The sequence below is a fragment of the Sorghum bicolor genome, chromosome 3, assembly GCF_000003195.3.
Source record: "Sorghum bicolor cultivar BTx623 chromosome 3, Sorghum_bicolor_NCBIv3, whole genome shotgun sequence".
NCBI classification, from domain to species: domain Eukaryota; kingdom Viridiplantae; phylum Streptophyta; class Magnoliopsida; order Poales; family Poaceae; genus Sorghum; species Sorghum bicolor.
In genome coordinates this window covers 59,883,179-59,904,461 of record NC_012872.2, presented here as the reverse complement: position 1 = coordinate 59,904,461, position 21,283 = coordinate 59,883,179, and the positions used below count along the sequence as shown (strand labels likewise).

At 49.8% G+C, this 21,283-nt stretch overlaps 2 protein-coding genes across 2 annotated transcripts; both read right to left on the bottom strand.

Annotated features, from left to right (window-relative positions):
• On the bottom strand, positions 1–4,895 carry LOC8063078 (methionyl-tRNA formyltransferase). Its single transcript, XM_002456122.2, has 11 exons — positions 4,719–4,895; positions 4,428–4,625; positions 4,233–4,335; positions 3,543–3,613; positions 3,360–3,464; positions 2,774–2,807; positions 2,414–2,514; positions 873–932; positions 619–816; positions 393–534; positions 1–261 (listed from the first exon to the last, which is right to left on the bottom strand). Exons 1-10 carry the CDS (start codon positions 4,836–4,838, stop codon positions 442–444), a joined length of 1,083 nt encoding a protein of 360 aa, XP_002456167.1. The 5' UTR covers positions 4,839–4,895; the 3' UTR covers positions 1–261; positions 393–441.
• Positions 18,642–20,894, bottom strand: LOC8068033 (guanine nucleotide-binding protein subunit beta-like protein A). The gene is made up of 2 exons (XM_002456121.2): positions 19,842–20,894; positions 18,642–19,014 (listed from the first exon to the last, which is right to left on the bottom strand). Exons 1-2 carry the CDS (start codon positions 20,730–20,732, stop codon positions 18,907–18,909), a joined length of 999 nt encoding a protein of 332 aa, XP_002456166.1. The 5' UTR covers positions 20,733–20,894; the 3' UTR covers positions 18,642–18,906.

Sequence of the window (21,283 nt, the reverse complement as noted above, 5' to 3'; positions counted from 1 at the left end):
AAGGTAGGACAAATTATTGCCTTATTACTCACCGACAACTGTATTAATTCTCAAATGCTTGTAGCTCAGTTAGCAATGACAGTAGTGAAAAAAATGTTTCAACTGAAATGGTTACAGCAAACAATTAACCAATCGTTTGTCTTCTGAAACTGAGGAAGCAATACATAGTTTACCAGAAGAAGGAAAAGATAGTAAAACTGAGGTCTCATCATATAGGCTTCTAGCGCTCCCCTGCATATGTTCGCGGGATGACTGACGTCCCTGCAAAAAATGTGCATATAGGCAATTTAAGCAGATGTACTCACCTTGCTGTGCATATAGCCACACTCATCTATCTGTTCTACATGGTAGCACTACCATTTACTAGAGGTTAACCAAGCAGATGTACTCACCTTGCTGTGCATATAGGCACATTGCTGTGCTGCAAATGCAGATATCTCCCTATGGCAATTTCATCAGCTTCTGACCACGCAAACCATTCCAAAAATCTTGTGCCTTTGTTACTTTCTTTCCAGGGAGTTGAAGCTCCAAAACCTACCATATGCAGCATTAGATGCACTGAAGAAAGTCATAAGGAAATCAAGTAACTGTCATCGGTCAGCAAATCTCAATACATGCCTCAAGCCAGGTTGAACCACTGCAAGGAATCAGCAACGAGCTCCCGGAGAATAGTATCTCATTTTCATCTCCAGCTTTGACACATGATGTTGAAACCTTTGTGCTGATAACCTTAATCTCTAGCACATCAGGCACACTGTTTTGGTTTACGAGTTGCAGCTTTGCACGTGTCCCAGGCCATCCTGCAAATGCCCGCACCTACCAGAGTTGGTTGGCAATAGCTTTGTTGAACACATTAAGAATTAGAAACTCACCTTGTTATGGAGCACTTTAGCTTCTTGGTCAAATGATAGCCATGACTCCTCAGAATTTAACTGGAAAACATATGTCATTGTGATAAGGTATTAAAACAGTTCTTCATGATAGTTTAGTCAGGATTTATCAAAACGTGGAGAAACATTTGAATGCATTATTTTTGAAGTGCTTGTAGACTGAATTTCAACTCTCAGTAGTAGGCACAGAAGATTAAGTGAGTACATCTTATCCATTGAAAAGCAAGTATGACTACTGCAGGCTAAATTTCAACAAAATAACAGTGTTGAATTTGTATAATTGTAGAAATCTGAACCCACGAGGCATGAAACAGTTTGGTGTAAAATAAGTTCTTTCAAATTCCAGTCCCTCCATTATCAGTTCAGAGGTACCCCGAAGAAACAAATAATTTATGAATAGTATACCAGAAGTAAAGGGATCATCTAGAGTAGGCCATGGGCTAAACAGCAGGCAGAAAGTTTGACAAAAGCTCATGTGACTTGAGAGTTTTCTTTGTTGAATGATGTCTAACTTTATAGCACTGAGCATGATATCAAGATAATGGTGTTTTTTCCTGTCATTGGATGGAGCTAATGATTATATTTTTGGTTTCATATGAGAAGACTAAGGGCCTGTTTAGATCCAACATTTTTTTGGATTTGGACACTGTAGCACTTTCGATTGTATTTGGTAAATATTGTCCAACCATGGCTTAACTAGGCTCAAAAGATTTGTCTCGCAAATTACAGGCAAACTGTGCAATTAGTTATTTTTTTTATTTGTATCTAATGCTCCATGCATGTGCCGCAAGATTTGATGTGATGGGGAATCTTGTAAACTTTTGAAATTTTGAAGGCATCTAAACAGGGCCTAAGAGCATCTCCAACCATTATGCATTTGAAGTTATGTATTTTAGGCAAATTGCAAACCCCCAAATGAAAATGGCAAGGCTAAAATCGGGTGATCTCCAACCGTTATGCAAAATGCCAAGTCCATCATCTTTTTTTTCCCGGAAATTTTGTTTCGCGGCACTCCTTCCCGCGCGGCCAATCGATCCCGCGCCAAACAGCCCGCCATCGTGAGCTGCGCAGTTCGTCGTTCCCGTTAGCAGTACCGATCGCATTGATGAAGAAGGCGTTCCTGGCCGGCGTTGATGAGGAAGGTGTCGTAGATTCGTCCTATCGCGCGCTGCGTCGTCCTATTGTGCGCTGCTTCGTCCAAACGCGCGCGCGAAGTGGTGGCGGCGCGAAGGGAAACCGCGCGAAGGGAAGAAAAAAGCCCGCAAGGTGGAACCGAGAATCCCGTGATCTCTATTTGCATAGCCGGACTCCTTTGGCATATATGTCAAGTTTCCCCCTCCAAATGCATAGCTATGTAAAATGCAAAGTCCAAATGCATAACGATTGGAGAGGTTTTTTTTGGAGTTTTATGCATTTTGGTAAATGCCAAGTCCATTTGCATAATGGTTGGAGTTGCTCTAAATCAAGTTGTAACATATTACAGCACACATTTAGGCCTACTTCTGCCAATGCTTACGGCTTACCTTTGGTGCTAGTGTAGCTTTGGAGTCATCCTGTGGTTGTGCCTTTTCTTTAGCCGAACCATCAAGAATCGATGGCAGTTCATTAATCAATAGCTTGGATCCTGGCAATACAACTATCAATATTACCAGGTCTGAATAGAAAACAAAGTGCTAAAGTCATCCATCATGTTTATTTATTTACAAAACTCAATCAACTATTCAACTAATTTGAATACCCAGCTAAGAGTGAGGAGAAAGTAAAGCAGCAAACTTGCCATTAGGGCGGGTAAGCTTCTAGAAGGTATAAAAGGACCGATTTCATGACAATGACCACATAGAATAATGACCTTTCATAGATTATGATTAGTCTGTGGTCTTTACCTAAATCAAACAGGATAGAAAGTAGCTCTGGTGCCTGCAAACAAACAAAGTGACATACAATATGATCAATTGAGGATAGTAACATGCTGATAACCAAACATCTAGCAATATTCTGACGCTTCACCTTTTTTAACGCTAATAACTAACCAAATTCTGCCAAGAAATGTGTTTCAGTAGATTGTTGAACGAAAAGCATTTCATGTTAGTTGAGCAGTGGAAGGTTTTAGTTCCAGAAATGCACCTCACATAAATTACAAATGCAGTGATAATTCATAATCTACAATGCATTAAATTCTTCAACATGTGACATCCAGACATCCAGTTTTATAATGAGCAGCCAAGGCACAATTTTGTGAATCAAGTTATCCCTAATGGGGCCCGGGGACTCACCAACCAATTTATCCACTTAATATTATATGATCGAACAAGAACAGGGAGAGGCCAAAATGCCCATTTGGTAACATTTATTTATTTTTAATCATATATCCGTGCCATGTTAAAAAAAGAGAGCTGCAGAATTTCTATTATATAACTTTGAATCGTCAAGACGAAACATCAAACTAGGAAGACACTGAATACTACCTACCTTAATGCATTCATCAACAGAAAACCTTTCACACGCAATCACTGGACCTGAATCCAATGCACGAACAGTATATGCAAGGGAAACACCTGTTTCTGCAACACCATCCTACAGAAATAAAGGATATATAAAAAAAAGTATCACATACTCCAGTGTCACTGTATTGTAAATGGGGAGCATTAAAACCTGCAGTGCCCTCTGCACAGGAGCTGCACCACGATATAGAGGCAACAAACTTGGGTGTATATTAACTGTGCCTAAATAAAAGGATACATGACAGATGATCAGGACTTAGGGCTCCGAGAGGCATTTGAATACCCAAAACACAACATGCCCAAATTTTACCAAACTAGGGTTTTAAATGCCAATTCTTCTAAATTAGCCTGACTATGAACTGACTTGAAGTTATGCAGTAGTATAGTTGCTCGGTGGTAATCAGAACAAAATCCGATAATATGGCCTGAATTCTGAATCATAATGTATGCCTCAAGCCTGGCCCTAAACCTTATATTTTAGATAACTACCTTCATCTTGGAACGAAATGGATTCTGAGTTTGTCCTAATTGACCAAACTTATAGAAAAGAACAATGATATTTGCGATATCAAATGAGCCTTACTAGATACATTACAAGATATATTTTCATGATTTACCTCATTGATTTGGGAGGTGTTACCGCGGTACATATGCAGTAGTTGCTAAATTCATTTTTTCCTCCGAAAAACGTGAAGAGCAGTTCCTACTTCCTAGTCAATTACAGTGGACTCCTAGTTGACTATTTATGCTTGAACATGAGGCAATTCTTGTGCATTGTGCAACAACAGCAAAAACTAGGGGAACAAAAAAGGCAAAACAGGTGCTGGACAACCAGTCGTACCGCACGATGGGATATCAAGAAATTTCTGGGGCAGAATGTTCCCGTAAGCAGCAGTTACGCAAACATCCGGTTCCACTTCCTTCAGGGCCGACAGGAACGACTCCTGCATTGCTCCAGAAATCACTAAGAACCCAAATCCTCCATAGCCTTACAGGAGCACCAAGAAAGACTCGAGAATGGTCGTCAGGAAGGTACCTCCCGGGCTCGTTCTGGCGTGAAGATGAGTTCCTCTGGGAACCCGCGGTCGAGCGCCAACTGCGCGACGGCCGACGGCAACAGCTTCCTCCCCCTGTTCTTGGCGGCCGGCGGCTGCGTCACGACGGCAGCCACCTTAAATGCGGATTCCGGGGAGCCAGACGCGCCCAGCAGCTTGTCCAGGACCGAGGCGGCCACCTGAGGTGCGGTACGGTCCGAGTTCAGTAATATGACCACCAAAACCTGAGTACGAACCGAGAAGCTGGGATTCTGCAGGCGCGGTGGTAGTACCTGCGGCGAGCCCAAGAATACAAGGTTCTTCTTCCCAGTGCCGCTGCCTCCGGCTCGAGAGGCGGAGCTGGCGGCGCAGCGGAAGAAGCGGCGCAGCGACGGTGGAGAGTACCGCGCCATGGTTCTCCTCGCGGGGATTGTTGGGATGGGGAAACGGGATTTGAGGCTGGAAGGCAAAGAGTGGTAGTAGGTCCGTAGGTGGACTTCGGGCCGATATTTTCTGGGTATTACTGACGGGCCCGATCTGGCGTGGCGTGGCAGCATTTTCTGAAGCCCAAAAAGCAGTAACAGACTAGTTGATTTTGCTTCACACGGCCCACCACCTCCAATCACTCATCATCTTACTCAGGTTGCGCTGAGTAAATAAATAGTTCTTTTATAATCCTAAATTTTAACTCATGAGATGGTTGTTTCGTGAAATCATAATCTCTTTCTTTCTCCGCTCTCTCTTTTCTTCATATTAGCAACAATTTTATATGACACTGTATGAGACGACGTACGAGACAGCCTGCCCATTTCTAGCGCTGAATACAGTTGAATTATAGAACAAAAAACGCATTACAGATACTACCAAGTTACACTGGCGCTGTTCAACATCTTTTAAGGAAAAGGATAAAGGCATGCTTGTCTTATATCCATTAATATTACAATCTTGTGTTTCATGTTAAACATAAGAAACTCAACATAAATTCAATGACACATATTGGTGAGCCGTTATATAGAACTAAAAGAGGCAAAAATTTAGGACGAAGAATAGGTAGGCAATTGAGCAGGAAACACAACTGCTTGGTAAAAAAACAAAAAAAAACACGTATTCTCTCTCATGGTAATCACAGTTATATTAGTGTGGGGGTATAAACCCCTATACCCTTACGGCTAGACTTCAGCTAGGAAGCTTGGCCCACTACGAGACGAGTTCAAGGCTTGATCCGACAGCCCGTGTTTCGTGCAAGGAAACAAGACGTGGAGATCAAGCAGGATTCTAGTCGGTTAGAGTAGGAATTGATATCGAATTATCTATGGTAATTGTAACCGACTAGGATTAGTTTCTAGATCTGTAACCCTGCCCTCCAGACTATATAAGGAGGGGCAAGGGACCCCCCCTGGGACATCATATTCTCTCAGCACAAATCAATACAACCAGACGCAGGACGTAGGTATTACGCCAACTCGGCGGCCGAACCTGGATAAAAAGCTTGTCCGTGTCTTGCGTCACCATCAAGTTCGTAGTTTGCGCACCGTCTACCGATAAACTACTACCGTGGGTATACCCCAAGGTAGACTGCCGACCAGCTTTCGTCGACAGTGGCGCGCCAGGTAGGGGGTGTGCGTGCAACTTTTCCGGCGAACAAGATGGTCACGATCCCAGCTTCCGCGACCGTGCCCGAAGGCCTCACGTTCACCGTCGGCCAAATCACGTGGACGACGCGCAGCGGCGGTTTCGCGACCACGGTTCCGAAAGAGATCCAGATCCAATCTGAGATCACGTCGTCTCCGACCACATGCGTGACGACACCAAGCTCCCGACCACCGTTCCCGCTCTACAAGGGAAGGGAGATCGACTGCTCGGACCTCCTCCAAGCGCTCGATCGCGCTGACTCCAAGCTATTCGAAGTCTCCCAACTAATAGATGGAGTTCTGCGCCGGCCCGACCAAGCTGCTCGAGCGGATTCTTCGAAATTCCGCCGGCCAACTCGTGTCACCACACACGAACGGCTGGGAACGTCCCTGACGATAACCTCAACCCCCTCAGGACGATCCGTCGAGCTCAAAAAGGAAGACTATCCTTGCGGCCTGAACAACTCGGCCTCTGTTTATTCACAGCATGTCCAATCCGTTTTCAGCAAAGCGGGCTGGTCGCCGACAAGGAACAATCGTCACCATGTCAACATGGTGACCATCCGAGAGCTACGGGACGGCCAGGTTTCCAGCACCAACTCAAGCACCGGCTCCGTCCCCACCGAGGTTGTGAACACCGAAGACGAGGACTATGACCTGGATTTTCCTTCACACCCCCCGGGTTTCGACCGATTCCCGATATTCCCCCCCCGGCGAGGGGATATTGTATTCAATGTCAGCGCCGACGAACCAGCCGTTGACGGAGAAACAGACGACCAGAGGCAACTCCGCGAACAGCGTAACGCCGAGCGCGCCCGACGGCGTGCAGACGAGCAACAACAGACGCCGCCAGGCAACCTCAACGATGCCTTCGACATGGTCGGGGACCAGCCGATCTACAAAACGCCAAGCGCCAACGTGGCTGTCGCCATGGCCAATCTGGATCGGTTTCCTGACACCCCCGAATGCCAGGGAGTCCGAACCAGTATCCGAGCACACCTGATCGCCGCAATGGGACAGACAGCCACTCTGCTCAAGAGAGTCCAGGACGCCTCTTATACGGAAGCCGCCTCCGACCAGACTCATCGCAGCCGGGCCTCACCCAGCAGGCGTCGCCGCAGCCGCTCCCCCGACAACCGTCGAGGGGACTCACGGCGCGATGATGGTGGTCGGGACGCCGATGGCCGCCGCCAGCAGGACCGCGTACGCGGCCAAGAAGAAGAAGATCAACACAGGGATCTCCGCCACAACATCCCTCCCAAAGATGCCCGGGACCGCATCAACAGGCGCGCCGCAGAAAGAGCAGTCCATGAAAACCTGCGCCGCATCGAGTACGACGCGACCCACGGTCCTCCGGGCCTAAGGCAGTTCTCTTCACACCTCCGCCAAGTCGTGTGGCCCCGCAATTTCAAGCTCGAAAAACTTAAAAAATACGACGGCAAGGAAAATCCAGAGAACTGGATCACTCTCTATGAAATCGCCGTCCGATCAGCGGCAGGAGATGAGCACGTCATGGCTAATTACTTCCCCGTAGTCCTCGACCAGGCTGGTCATCAGTGGCTTCTCGGCTTGCCCGAGGACTCCTTCGACTCTTGGGAAGAGCTACGTCAGGCTTTCATCGACAACTTCATCGCCACATGCGAGCAGCCCGGAAACAAGTATGACCTTGAAAGGATAAGAGACAGGAAGAATGAACCTCTGCGCGATTACATCCGACGATTCTCGGATATGCGTCTCAAAATCCCGAAGATTTCTCATGACGAGGCCATATCAGCCTTTATCAAGGGTTTGCGTTTCCATGAAGCGCTGAGGAACAAGCTATTGCGTAAGCGCCCATCAACGGTAGCAGAGCTCCTCGCCACGGCTAAAAATTACGCCGATGCTGATGACGCAGAAAAACTAATCCGAGACGATGCGAGAGGCACCGACCAGCCCTCCCGGCGAGACGACGGTCGTGGTCGCTACGACAACAGAAATCATCGCCGCTCCGACAACCGCGATCACCGAGAGGGTTGGGATCGGCGGCGCGACAGCCGCGACGACTTCAGAGGAAAGCGCCCTCGAGAATACGACCACGAAGTAAACACGGTCAAACGTCCCAATGGACGACGGGACTACCAAGACGACTACAACAAAACGTTGAAGGGACCGTGCCAGCTACACCCGAAGTCTAACCATACCATGGAAGAGTGCCGCGTCCTCAAAAGTATCTATACACGGCGGGCCGCCCAAGAAGACACCGCCAAGAAAAGTAGCAAACGCGACGGGCACGACCACGAAGATGAGGATGAGGACCAAGACAGGGACCCCCGACACCAATATGTCAGCCCTACCGACGTGGTTCATTCCATTTTCGGGGGCAAGGTCTCCACTGAGTCCAAGCGAGAAAGAAAACTGTTAAAGAGAGCCTGCCTCAACATAGACAGCACGGACGGGCTGATCGCAGATCCGAAATTTCCCGCCTGGTCCCACAGGGAGATCGCGTTCAGCAGGAAGGACCAGTGGGCCGCTATCCCAGAGCCGGGTCGTTTCCCACTGATTCTTGATCCCTGCATCAATAGCATCAGATTCGAGCGCGTGCTCGTGGACGGGGGAAGCTCCATCGACATCCTCTTCCGCAACAGCCTGCCCGCCCTCAAGATATCACCGGCGCAACTAAAACCTTACGACGCCCAATTCTGGGGGGTTTTGCCAGGTCAAAGTTCGGTGCCCCTCGGACAGATAACATTGCCTGTCCAATTCGGCACACCCGATCACTTCCGGACGGAGTTCATCAACTTCGTAGTCGCGGACTTCGACGGGACCTACCACGCCATACTGGGCCGCCCATCACTGACAAAGTTCATGGCAGTCCCGCACTACTCATACCTGGTGCTTAAGATGCCCACGGAGAAGGGCGTCCTGACCGTCAGAGGCAACGTCTATACTGCGTACACCTGCGAAGAAGAAAGTTTCAAGATCACCGAGGCAATTGACCTCTCAATCCGCATGGCGGAAACAGCAACCCAAGCCGCACAGCTGCCCCCCGACCAGCTCCGATTACCCGAACAAGAGACAGCCAGAAAGAATTCGAAATCCAAGGAGTACAAAGAAGTGCAGCTGGTCGAAGGTAACCCCGAGAAGACAGCCCTCATCGGGGCTAACCTGGATCCAAAATAGGAAGACGCGCTCGTCAGGTTTCTAAGGGACAACGTGAGCGTTTTCGCATGGAAACCCGCAGACATGCCCGGTGTCCCACGAAACCTGATCGAGCACTCCTTAAACGTCTCGAAGACCGCAAGACCAATCAAGCAAAAACTGCGACGGTTCGCTCGTGACAAAAAGGAGGCTATTAGGACAGAGATAACACGGCTTCTAGCAGCCGGATTCATAAAAGAGGTGTATCATCCCGATTGGCTCGCCAATCCGGTTCTTGTACGCAAAAAGAATAATGAATGGAGAATGTGCGTTGATTACACCGATCTCAACAAGCACTGTCCTAAAGATCCTTTTGGTCTTCCTCGCATCGACGAGGTGGTCGACTCAACGGCCGGATGCGAACTCCTCTCCTTTCTAGATTGCTACTCTGGTTATCACCAGATCTCGTTAAAGGAAGAAGATCAGATCAAAACATCCTTCATCACACCCTTCGGCGCATACTGTTACACTACCATGTCTTTCGGACTTAAAAACGCCGGGGCCACTTATCAAAGGGCCATCCAGCAATGCCTCCACGACGAGATTCGCGATGACCTCGTCGAGGCCTACGTGGACGACGTGGTCGTGAAAACAAGGGACGCGAGCACCCTGATCGACAACTTAGACCGAACCTTCAAGGCACTCAATAGGTACAAGTGGAAGCTCAACCCCAAGAAATGCATTTTCGGCGTTCCTTCCGGTCTACTGCTCGGCAACGTCGTCAGTCGCGACGGCATACGACCAAACCCTTCAAAAGTCAAAGCCGTACTCGACATGCGACCACCGAAGAACGTCAAGGACATTCAGAAGCTAACCGGATGCATGGCCGCCCTCAGTCGTTTCATCTCAAGGCTGGGAGAAAAAGGCCTCCCTTTCTTCAAACTATTGAAAGCGTCAGAAAAATTCTCCTGGACCGAAGAAGCCAACGCTGCGTTCACTCAGCTTAAGATCTTCCTCACTTCACCGCCTGTCCTCACAGCGCCTCAGCCTAATGAAGACCTGCTCCTTTACATTGCTGCAACCGACAGGGTTGTTTCCACGGCAATAGTGGTCGAGCGAGATGAACCAGGTCACGTCTTCAAGGTCCAGAGACCCGTTTACTTCATAAGCGAAGTTTTAAACGAATCCAAGGCCAGGTACCCACAAATACAGAAGCTTATATACGCCATCCTGATAACGTCAAGAAAACTGAAGCACTACTTCGACGGCCATCGAGTCCTGGTGACAACCAGCTTTCCTCTCGGTGACATCCTGCGCAATAAAGACGCCAATGGCAGAATCGTGAAATGGGTAATGGAATTATGTCCATTTTCCCTGGAGTTCCAGAGTCGCACCACTGTCAAGTCCCAAGCCCTGGTCGATTTCATTGCCGAATGGACGGATCTCAACGAACCTTCCATTCCCGATGTCTCAGACCACTGGTCTATGTTCTTCGATGGGTCCTTGAACATCAACGGTGCAGGCGCTGGGATACTGTTCGTATCACCCAACAAGGACAAACTCCGCTACGTCCTTAGGATCCTTTTCCCGGCGTCAAATAACGTCGCCGAATACGAAGCATGCTTACACGGCATACGACTAGCCGCTGAACTGGGGGTCAAGCGCCTCTATGTCTACGGCGACTCTGCCTTGGTCATCAACCAGCTCAACAAGGAGTGGGACGCAACCCACGAGAAGATGGATCTCTACTGCAAAGAAATTCGCAAATGGGAAACTAACTTCTATGGCATAGAGTACATCCACGTGGTCCGGGACAAGAACCAAGCAGCAGATGCGTTGTCAAAGTTAGGCTCATCTCGGGCCCAGATCCCGCGGGGTATTTTTGTCCAGGACATCCATGAGCCAAGCGTAAGCCCTCCCCTGGTCGACAAGCAACCCACCGAGGCAATGCTCATAGATGACGCCACTCCGGCAACCGGTGGGCGTGACTGGCGCACCCCGTTCATCAAATACATATCAGACGGAACAGGCTATCAGGACAAAACAGAGAACGAGCGCCTCATCCGACGATCAAAGAACTACATCCTGGTCGACGGAAAACTCATGCGGAAAAACGCAAGCTCCGAAGTACTGCTCAAGTGCATACCCCAAGATGATGGTATCAAACTCTTGGAAGACATACACGCTGGATCCTGCGGCAACCACGCCGCATCTAGAACGCTGGTCGGAAAGGCTTTCCGAGCAGGTTTTTATTGGCCAACCGCGGTCGGCGACGCAGAAAAACTGGTTCGGCATTGCGAAGGATGTCAGTTTTTCGCTAAGAGGACCCACGTACCTGCCCATGAAATTCAGACTATCCCGTCGTCTTGGCCCTTTGCTTGCTGGGGGCTTGACATGATCGGACCATTTAAACCAGCCCCGGGCAATTTCAAGTTTGTCTTCGTGCTAATCGACAAGTTCTCCAAGTGGATCGAATACATGCCCTTGGTCAAGGCAACCTCCGAGAAGGCCGTGGAGTTTCTCAATCAAATCATACACAGATTCGGCATCCCGAACAGCATAATCACCGACCTGGGCACTCAGTTTACTGGCACCACTTTTTGGGATTTCTGCGATGACAGAGGCATAGTCATAAAATATGTGTCAGTAGCACATCCACGTGCTAACGGTCAAGTCGAACGTGCTAATGGAATGATCGTTGATGCCCTAAAGAAGAGGCTGTACACCGAAAACGACAGAGCACCCGGTCGATGGATGAGAGAATTGCCGGCAGTAGTCTGGGGCCTCCGAACCCAGACCAGTCGAAACACAGGGGTGTCTCCCTACTTCATGGTATACGGTGCAGAGGCGGTCCTGCCGGCCGACATACACTTCGGATCTCCTAGAATCGAGCACTACGACGAGGCGACTGCCGACAACGCCAGAGAACTCGAAGTCAATTGCATGGAGGAAAATCGTTTAGTTTCATGTCTCCGAACAGCAAAATATCTCGCGGCAGTCAGGCGATACTACAACAGGAACGTCAAGGACCGTTCCTTTGTGGTCGGCGATCTGGTGCTTCGATGGAAAACGAACCAGGAGGGAATGCACAAGTTATCCACTCCCTGGGAAGGACCCTTCGTGGTGACCGATGTCACACGACCTACGTCCTACAGATTGGCATACCCAGACGGAACACGAGTGCCTAACTCTTGGCACATCGACAAACTGCGACGATTCTATCCATAAAGTTTTAATGACTTTCTTTTGTAAGTATCTTATAGTTTTTGATAATAAGATTCTATATTTCTCGCCTATACTTTGTCGTACGCAGCACCCGGCAAAACTCCTGCAATGGATGCTCTTGGCGACAACCAAGACAAATACGGTGACACGTCACTCAGATATTCTTACAGCGCTCAAAACAACAGTCATGACAAAAAAGAAAACTTTATTACAAACTTTACATACAAAGTTTACAATAAACACCCTGACGGGCAGATACTAGTCTATTCCTACAGACTACTTTATTGGCCTAGCTGCTCGGGCTGATCACCCGCCTGGCCTTGCTGCCCGGACGAAGGGGTCGGGGCCACCGGCGCCTGGCTGGTCGAGACCGCAGGCGTCGACCGCCCATCTCCAGCAACGGACGCGCCCGACAACTCCCTGGCCGACCTATCTGAGCTCGGCTGGTCTGGAGGAGTGGCCGTTCCGCACAGGTTGATGTCGCCGATCACCGTCGACGACAAATCCAGCAGACTACCCCGAAGTTCGTCCGCTTCCTGTGGGCCGACTTCCTTTGGGTACCCCTTCTCCAGCCTGCTCAAGTCAACCAGGGGGTAGTGGGCGCGCACCATGCTGAGGACGTGCGCGCCGGCAAACTCCCCGGCGTCCTTCACAAACTACTGGAGCCAGTCCCACGCCCGTTGCGCCTTCTCGACTGGGGTCAACTGCGGCGCGCGGGGCTGGCTCTCCGGGAGCTCGGGACTGATCAGGTCCAGGACCGGGGACACTCCCTTCCAGATCCTGCAACAGTTGGCCTTCCAGGAGTCCCGGTCCTTGATCAGGTCATCCAGGTGCTTCTTGGTGTTCACCTTGAGCACTGCAAACGAAATGAAACGTTACTTTCGGTATACCAGACAAGCACAGGGCAGGCAGCAATCAACAAGGCGGCACCCATTACCAGCTAACTCCCGGTCTTTTCGACCCAACTCCTCCTCCGCTCGCCGCCCGGACTCCTGTGCACTGGTGAGCTGTTGGCCGAGCTGCTCCTTCTCTTGTTGGAGGCTCGCCACCTCCTCCTCCAAGTCTGCGTGAATCCTAAACTGGTCAGCAAAGCAAACTATACAAGTATGCGAAACTGCTCGGAGCGTGTGACTAACCTTCCTGCAGCCGGTACTGGTCGGCCAGGCGACGAGCGAGGTCGAGACGACGCTCCTTTTCGGCGCTCATCTCGACCACCTTCTCTCCGACCTCCGCCCGCAGCCGGTCTACCTCCGCGGCAAGGGCCTTGTTCTCGGCCATGACGCCTTCTATCTGGTCAAAGCACCGTTTCCGGTACTTCGCCGTTTTCATAACGTCCTACAAAGCAAGCATATAAGAATGCGCAGAAGACAAGGCAAAAGAACGCGCGGCAGCTCAAAACGCCGCTTACCTTGACCTCGTCGACAAGGCGCTTGGCCGCGCGCTCCACCCTGGCGGCCTCTTCGGACTCGGCGAGCTCCTCATGACCGATAAAGTGATCCCCGCGTTGGCGCCACACATACACGTGTTGGCGGCCATCACGGGGACGACCCCCGATCTCTTCTACCTCGCCGTCGGAGGCCGCCCTGGTTTCCTCCTCCTGGGCTGCGTCACCCCCGGTGGTGGTCCCAGGCGCCACCGTCCCTTGGACCAGACCTGGGGAGCCCGCAGCCGGAGAGGCTCCTGCTCGGGGCGGCGGGGGGACTTCACTCCCCCCGGCAGGAGGAGCGGTCGGAGACTTTCCCTTCTCCGAGGAGTCAGTTGGGGGAGCCTCCCCAGCCCTGGTCGGGCTGCTTGTTGTAGTCGGCGCCGCGCTCGGGAGCCCCTCGGTGCTCCCAGGCGCGACTGCAGCTGTCGGCTGCTCTGTGGTCTGGGGGGCCGCATCCCCAGAACCGCGGGCAGGCTCGCCCGTTCCCTGGCCAGCAGTTTGGCCAGGGTCGACATCCGATGCCGCACTACAGGAACAAAAGTTAAAAAAAAAAAGAAAAAAAGAGGGGTCCAAAATACGTAAGTTGAACACTTACAGGTCTGACCGGCGATGGGTCGCGGTGAACCTCCTCCTCGCCCGGCCGGTCGGCGCCTGTGCCCCCACCTCGGCAACTTGCGGGGCAGCTGCGCCGCTGGCCACTCGATCAGTGGCGACCGGCGCAGCGTCTGGGCGGCCCCGAGACCGTCGGACCAACGACGGCGCAGCCTCCTCGTCGTCGTCGTCGTCGACGACGATCCGCACGAGCCGACGACGCTTCGGCGCTTGACTGCTCTCCGCCGGTAGGTCTGCCGGCAGCTCCGGTGTCGGCAAGGGATCCGCCGGCAATGGCCTTTTCCCCGCTACCCTCTCCTCGGGGGTCGGGACGGGGCGGGCTCGGTCTTCCTCTGACGGGACCTCTCCCACAGGATCTTCCATCCCCGGTGCCAGTGATACGTACACTACGCACCGGTCGACATCACCGACCTGCAAAAGCAACAGAGGTGAGCCAACTGCAGACGACATACGAATGATCAAACGGAGTATGCTACATACCTTTGGTGCTGGTCGTCCTAACTTGAAGGCTTGCACCCGATCACTGCTACGGGTGAAGCCCCCATCCGCGAAGTTAAACAGCTCGTTCAGCAGCTGTTGTACCTCCGCCTTCTCCAGGACCTCCGACCGCATCCTGGTCGGGTCTGCGCTTCCGGCATACTCATACGCCGAGTGCACCCTCTTCTGGCAGGGCATCACCCGGCGGCAAATGAAGTTGCCGACCACGCTAAGCCCATCCAGGCGCGACCAGTCGATCAGCTTCATCAGATCCGCCACTTGACCGTCGTACTCTGGGCGGTCGGTCCAGCTCGCCCTCTTCTCGGGAACGTACCCCACGTCGCAGAACGTGGAGCTGCCCGGTTCCTCCCTGACGTAGAACCACCTCCTGTACCATTCGGTCAAGGAGGTGTTCCATGGGCAGTGCAGGTAGCGGTTCTTCATCCCATCACGAAGGTTGAGGTATACTCCACCTGCAACCTTGGAGCCTCCAACTGCTCCCTTCTTCCTCAGACAGAAAAGGTACCGGAAAAGATCAAAGTGCGGCTCTATGCCAACATAGGCCTCGCACAGATGGATGAAGGTGGAAATAAGGAGAATTGAGTTCGGGTGCAGATTGCAAATCCCGATCTCATAGTACAAAAGAAGACCTTGAAGAAAGGGATGAACAGGAACACCAAAGCCTCTCTTGATGAAATCTTCAAAAACGACGATCTCACCGGCGCGAGGGTCGGGGTAGCTCTCCCCTTCCGGCGCCCTCCAGCCGCCGAGCTCTGCGCCGTGCAGAAGCCCCATGTCGACGAGGTCACCAAGAGACTTTGTGGTGCTGCGAGACTTTTTCCACTCCTTGGCCATCAGCTCGGCCCTCTTCCTGGAATCGCTCTTCGCCATTAGAGGTGCGAATGTGAGCTGGAGCTAGGAAGATGCAGGAGATTGGAGAAGATGAGAGCGGAAGATTTGACGGCAATGGCAGGAGAAGCGGTACAGGCGGTCCTATTAGGCCCTTATAAACCCGCGACCCCACCTCTCCCACTTCCTGTATTCTCGGGAAGTGGGCAGGCCATGCGGCGGACGCGGCGTTTCGGTTTACAATGATTATAGGCAATTAATGCGGCGGAGTTTTCGTACCAATTGATGGTTTCCTTTTCTCAAACCATGCAAAGAGCGGTTGTACAGTTGCCAGGCGCGGCTTTTCATGCATCCGTCTGACATATCGTCAGGAGACCCCGTCATGTCAACTTTAATGGGAAAGATTTTTTCAAAAGTAAGAAGACACATACGCCAGTGAGTCAGCAATCCGGGGACTGCACCGACCACCGAGCACTCGACGCTCGGGGACTGGTCGCCCAGTCTATCAGCTCGGAACTTCAAGGACTGCACCGACCACCGAGCACTCGACGCTCGGGGACTGGTCGCCCAGTCTATCAGCTCGGAACTTCAAGGACTGCACCGACCACCGAGCACTCGACGCTCGGGGACTGGTCGCCCAGTCTGTCAGCTCGGAACTTCAAGGACTGCACCGACCACCGCGTACTCGACGCTCGGGGACTGGTCGCTCAGTCTGTCAGCTCGGAACTTCAAGGACTGCACCGACCACCGCGTACTCGACGCTCGGGGACTGGTCGCTCAGTCTATCAGCTCAAAGCTTTAAGGCACGCACCGACCATTGAGCACTCGATGCTCGGGGACTGATCATACAAGTATAGTAACATGTAATTCCACGCAGCACATTAAGTGCCTGGGGACTGGTCGATTGGCATTTTCGATTGCAGACGAGCATGACATGCTCGGGGACTGGTAAATTCAATTTTTCAGACCTTGCTACAAGGCTCATACTTCGCCTTCCAGCAAGCTCGGGGACTACATCGGTACGATGCATCTAGCGATGCATCTCAGTCTCAAAACTACTTTGGAGAATTTTCTTTTGACCCTGGCACCACGTGCCTACGCCACCTACTACCAGGCTCGGGGACTAAGTGGGCACACTTCACCTAGCGGTGAATTTGCTTGCTTTTTTGATGCTTCTACCTTTCAGAAAGGCAAAGTGGGCACACTTCACCAAGAAAGAAATTTTTTTTAGAGCACCATGCATTCTTCGAACAACCTGCTTCTTCGATGTCAACGTTGATCAACTGTCCTTCGAGTTGGTCAAGGAACCGTTGCGACTGTTTGGGCGATTTTCCCGCTTATTAAAGACGACAAGCCTCGCTGATCGAAGAAGCTCAAGACGGCGTGTTGCATCACAATACATGGCGCTCGGGGACTAGCTGTGGGGGTATAAACCCCTATACCCTTACGGCTAGACTTCAGCTAGGAAGCTTGGCCCACTACGAGACGAGTTCAAGGCTTGATCCGACAGCCCGTGTTTCGTGCAAGGAAACAAGACGTGGAGATCAAGCAGGATTCTAGTCGGTTAGAGTAGAAATTAATATCGAATTATCTATGGTAATTGTAACCGACTAGGATTAGTTTCTAGATCTGTAACCCTGCCCTCCAGACTATATAAGGAGGGGCAAGGGACCCCCCCTGGGACATCATATTCTCTCAGCACAAATCAATACAACCAGACGCAGGACGTAGGTATTACGCCAACTCGGCGGCCGAACCTGGATAAAAAGCTTGTCCGTGTCTTGCGTCACCATCAAGTTCGTAGTTTGCGCACCGTCTACCGATAAACTACTACCGTGGGTATACCCCAAGGTAGACTGCCGACCAGCTTTCGTCGACAATTAGTGTAGCAATTCTTTTAACTGCAGATATCTCCTGACAGGCGAGAGCTAATGCACAGAAGAAAGAGGCATACTTTCTCAATTGTCACAACTCCTGTGCCTTCCACACTACCGAAGGGCCCTTTTTCTGAAGTTCACACGGTCTCAGGTTTGTACATTGCTTTAAGTCATGTGAAATACTTTAAGTCATGTACATACACTATTTGTTTAAGTCATGTACATACATGACTTAAAGTATTTCACATGATTATTTTGTTACATTATAGGTATGAGGTTCTGAGGAAATATTTTAATTAAGAGCATCTCCAAGAGCTTTTTCTAAATCTTACTCTCTAAATTATCATTTGGAAAGTCATTTGCATAAAAATCGCTTTCTATGCGGGTGTTTGGGACTGCTCCACAAACTCCACTGTGGAGCAGCTCCACAAAAAACTAAAGTTTGTGGAGTATCTCTTTAGGTGCTCTCACAACTCCACCATTTTTTCTCGAACTGAGTGCGTGGAGCTGAAACCGTTTGGCTAAAAAACATGGAGCGGAGCTAAAAAAACATGGAGCAGAGAGCAGTCCCAAACACCCCCTATATCTTTTCACTATCCAACAGTTTTATTAAATCTCATGCGCACTCTACAGAGTCATTCTTGTCTTCTATATTTGGCTAGCAAAAAATACAAAATAGACAATGACTATATTTGGATGACCATTTAGAGAAGCTGTTGAATAGTAATTTTTCATCACAATCTCTATTCCTAGCATTCAGAAAGAATATAGAATCCCTTGGATTGGTCTCATTGATACATCTAGTTATAAGTACATTAAAAAGTTCGTACAAATAAACAAACCAATAAGCGAAGCGACCCTCTTGAGTTTGCGGAAAGTTGGAGATAAGAGGGTTGTAGCGTCTAGCGTGTCCTGAGCCAACATATTGTCATATCAGCAATTAAATCCTAAAAGCATTTGATGATACCATATTTTGTTATTTAAAATTTCCAAGAAAAAATGTGGCCATAAGAAATATTGATTATACCAGCATCACGGGATTGAATGTGGCACCATCGATTGCACGATGTAGGATAAAAGGAGTCCAAAAAAACCGAAAACAGATCCTATTTCCACAGTATCCATATCTCATGACTGAAGCTACTGATATAAAGTGAATTAAGCAGAAGTACTTGGCAAATATTGTGCCTTCAAACAGTAAAAAAAAACTAAAATAACAGAGCCATTTCCCATGACAAGACTATCAAAACGAATTCATTATTTAGACCTAGTAGCCATATGCAGAAATCTTATAGATCCGGATGCTTCCATCAGTGTAACCAGCATAGAGCGTGCTTCCATCAGCACTCCAGCTCAAGCATGTGCAGTAGAGCATCTGCATTGTTACACCAAATAGTATGTAAGTTTCAAAAGTACAACTTCACCAAAGTGGCTTTTATAATACCATAAATCATGAGATAGAAAATAACAATGTAGTAACATGCTTATAACAAGTCTTAAGAATAACAGCAAGTTTTCACCCAATAATATAAAATGGTTGGGGTTTTTTAACACCTTCTTCAAACATGACAAATAAATTGAGACGGTTGAGATTGAACACAAAGTGTCAACAAGGGCAGGGAACACAATCTTTCTTCTAATACAGATACCGCAAGCAATCTAATAACAAGTTTAATGTATCTTGCTTAATGTAATGGATGGATAACAGTTATGTGGCTTCACAGCATAAAGTCCACACAAGGAGCGACCTGCATTTACAATTTAAGCTGCATATATACATATAGATACTATATGTTCTTATATATAACTGAACTATTGAGTAGCAGCTCAACCAGACAATAATTCAGAGCATACACAAATCTCATAAAACAAACAATCCTTTAAATTGCAATTCAGTTCAATGTACTGCCAGTACAGCACAACTAGATAAAACATCAAAACTGCAGTTGGTAAACCAGCATGATACAATATATTCAGTTCATATAAAACTACACATATTCATCATCCTAATGCTGTAATGCAGGCAACATCATTATAGCTAAGACCTATAAGACTGAGTTATGACCAATAAAATATGAACATATACCATATAGTGGCAACAATCAGAAATCAATCAATGACACATGAACATCTCTACATGATTACAATTACAATTATCAATAGCAACATAAAAAAAAGTGAAATGATGGTCGGAAGACTAACCTGATCTTTGGTAGACGATACCTCAGGCTTGAGATCCTGGACAACGTGCTTTGATTCAAGATCCCAGATCTTTATGGATTCCTGTGTCGCTGCGCAGAGCCAGTAGCGGTTGGGCGAGAAGCAGAGCGAGTGGATGATGTCACCCGCGTCGAGCGCGTACAGCCTCTTGCCCTCGGTCAGGTCCCACAGCAGGGTAACATGGTCTTTCCCTCCGGAGGCGCACAGCGAGCCGTCAGGGCTCACAGCGACGGCGTTGACGTAACCGCCGTGACCTTGGAGAGTGCAGCGAAGCTTGCAATTGGTGAGGTTCCACACCTTGACACTGCGGTCCCAGGAGCCGGAGACGATCGTCGGTTGGTAGGTATTAGGCGAGAAGCGGACGCACGAAACCCAGCCATTGTGGCCCTCGGCGCCGCCAAGGTCGCCGCCAATTGTGTACTTGCATTCGCCGAGGGTGTTCCACAGCTTGATGGTGCGATCACGGGACGCGGACACGATCTGGCGGTTGTCGGCGGAGAAGGCGACGGAGAGGACGTCCTTCTCGTGGCCGACGAAGCGGCAGGTAGTTTCGCCCGTGGTGAGATTCCAGAGACGGAGATCGCCGTCCCAGGACCCCGAGAGCGCGAACTGGCCGTCGGAGCTGAGGACGACGTCCTGGACGAAGTGGGAGTGGCCTGTAAGGCGGCGGAGTGGGACGCCGTAGTCGGCGGTGGTGGTGCCGTCCCCGGCGGCCTGGACGGGGTTCCTGAGGTCCCAGACCAGCAGCGACTTGTCGCGGGAGGAGGAGACGATGAGATCGGAGTTGTCGATGGGGGTGGCGATCGCCGTCACCACGCCGTTGTGGCCGCGCATCACGCCGGCGAGCACCAGGGTCTCCTGTGCGCCGGCCATGGTGGTGGGGAGGGTTAGGGTAGAGCCGCGGCGGCGCTGAGTGAGAAGGGAAGGAACACGGCCGGAGAAGGAGGCGTGGTGTTTTATACGTAGGCGGCGCGGGCAGGGGCACTAGGGTTTAGCAGTAGCAGCACCGTGGAGTTTGATTCAGGGGATCGATCGCAGCCGTTGAATGAGAGGAACGTATATTTTTTATTCCTGGATACTGGATTGGGTACCATTATAATGGGCTTCGTTTTGCGAGAGAAGAATGGCCTTGGCCCATTTCAGCAGGCATGTAACGGGAGTTGCAGGGTTCACAAGACATGGGCCTAAATTCCAGAAAAACCCTAAACATAAAAGTGGCTATAGCTACATCCACCGCCAGGCAATTCTTCTCTCTCAGAAATTTTCATCAAAAAGAAATGTTGTCAAGAAAAAAGTAATGCACAAACAGAAAATCCTAAGTTGCGAAAAAACAAGTGAAAATCCTGCATGTTCGAGTAAATCAAAAACAATATTGTTTGAAAAAAATCAACTTCATCCTTTCTTGTTTGATTAAATTCAAAATA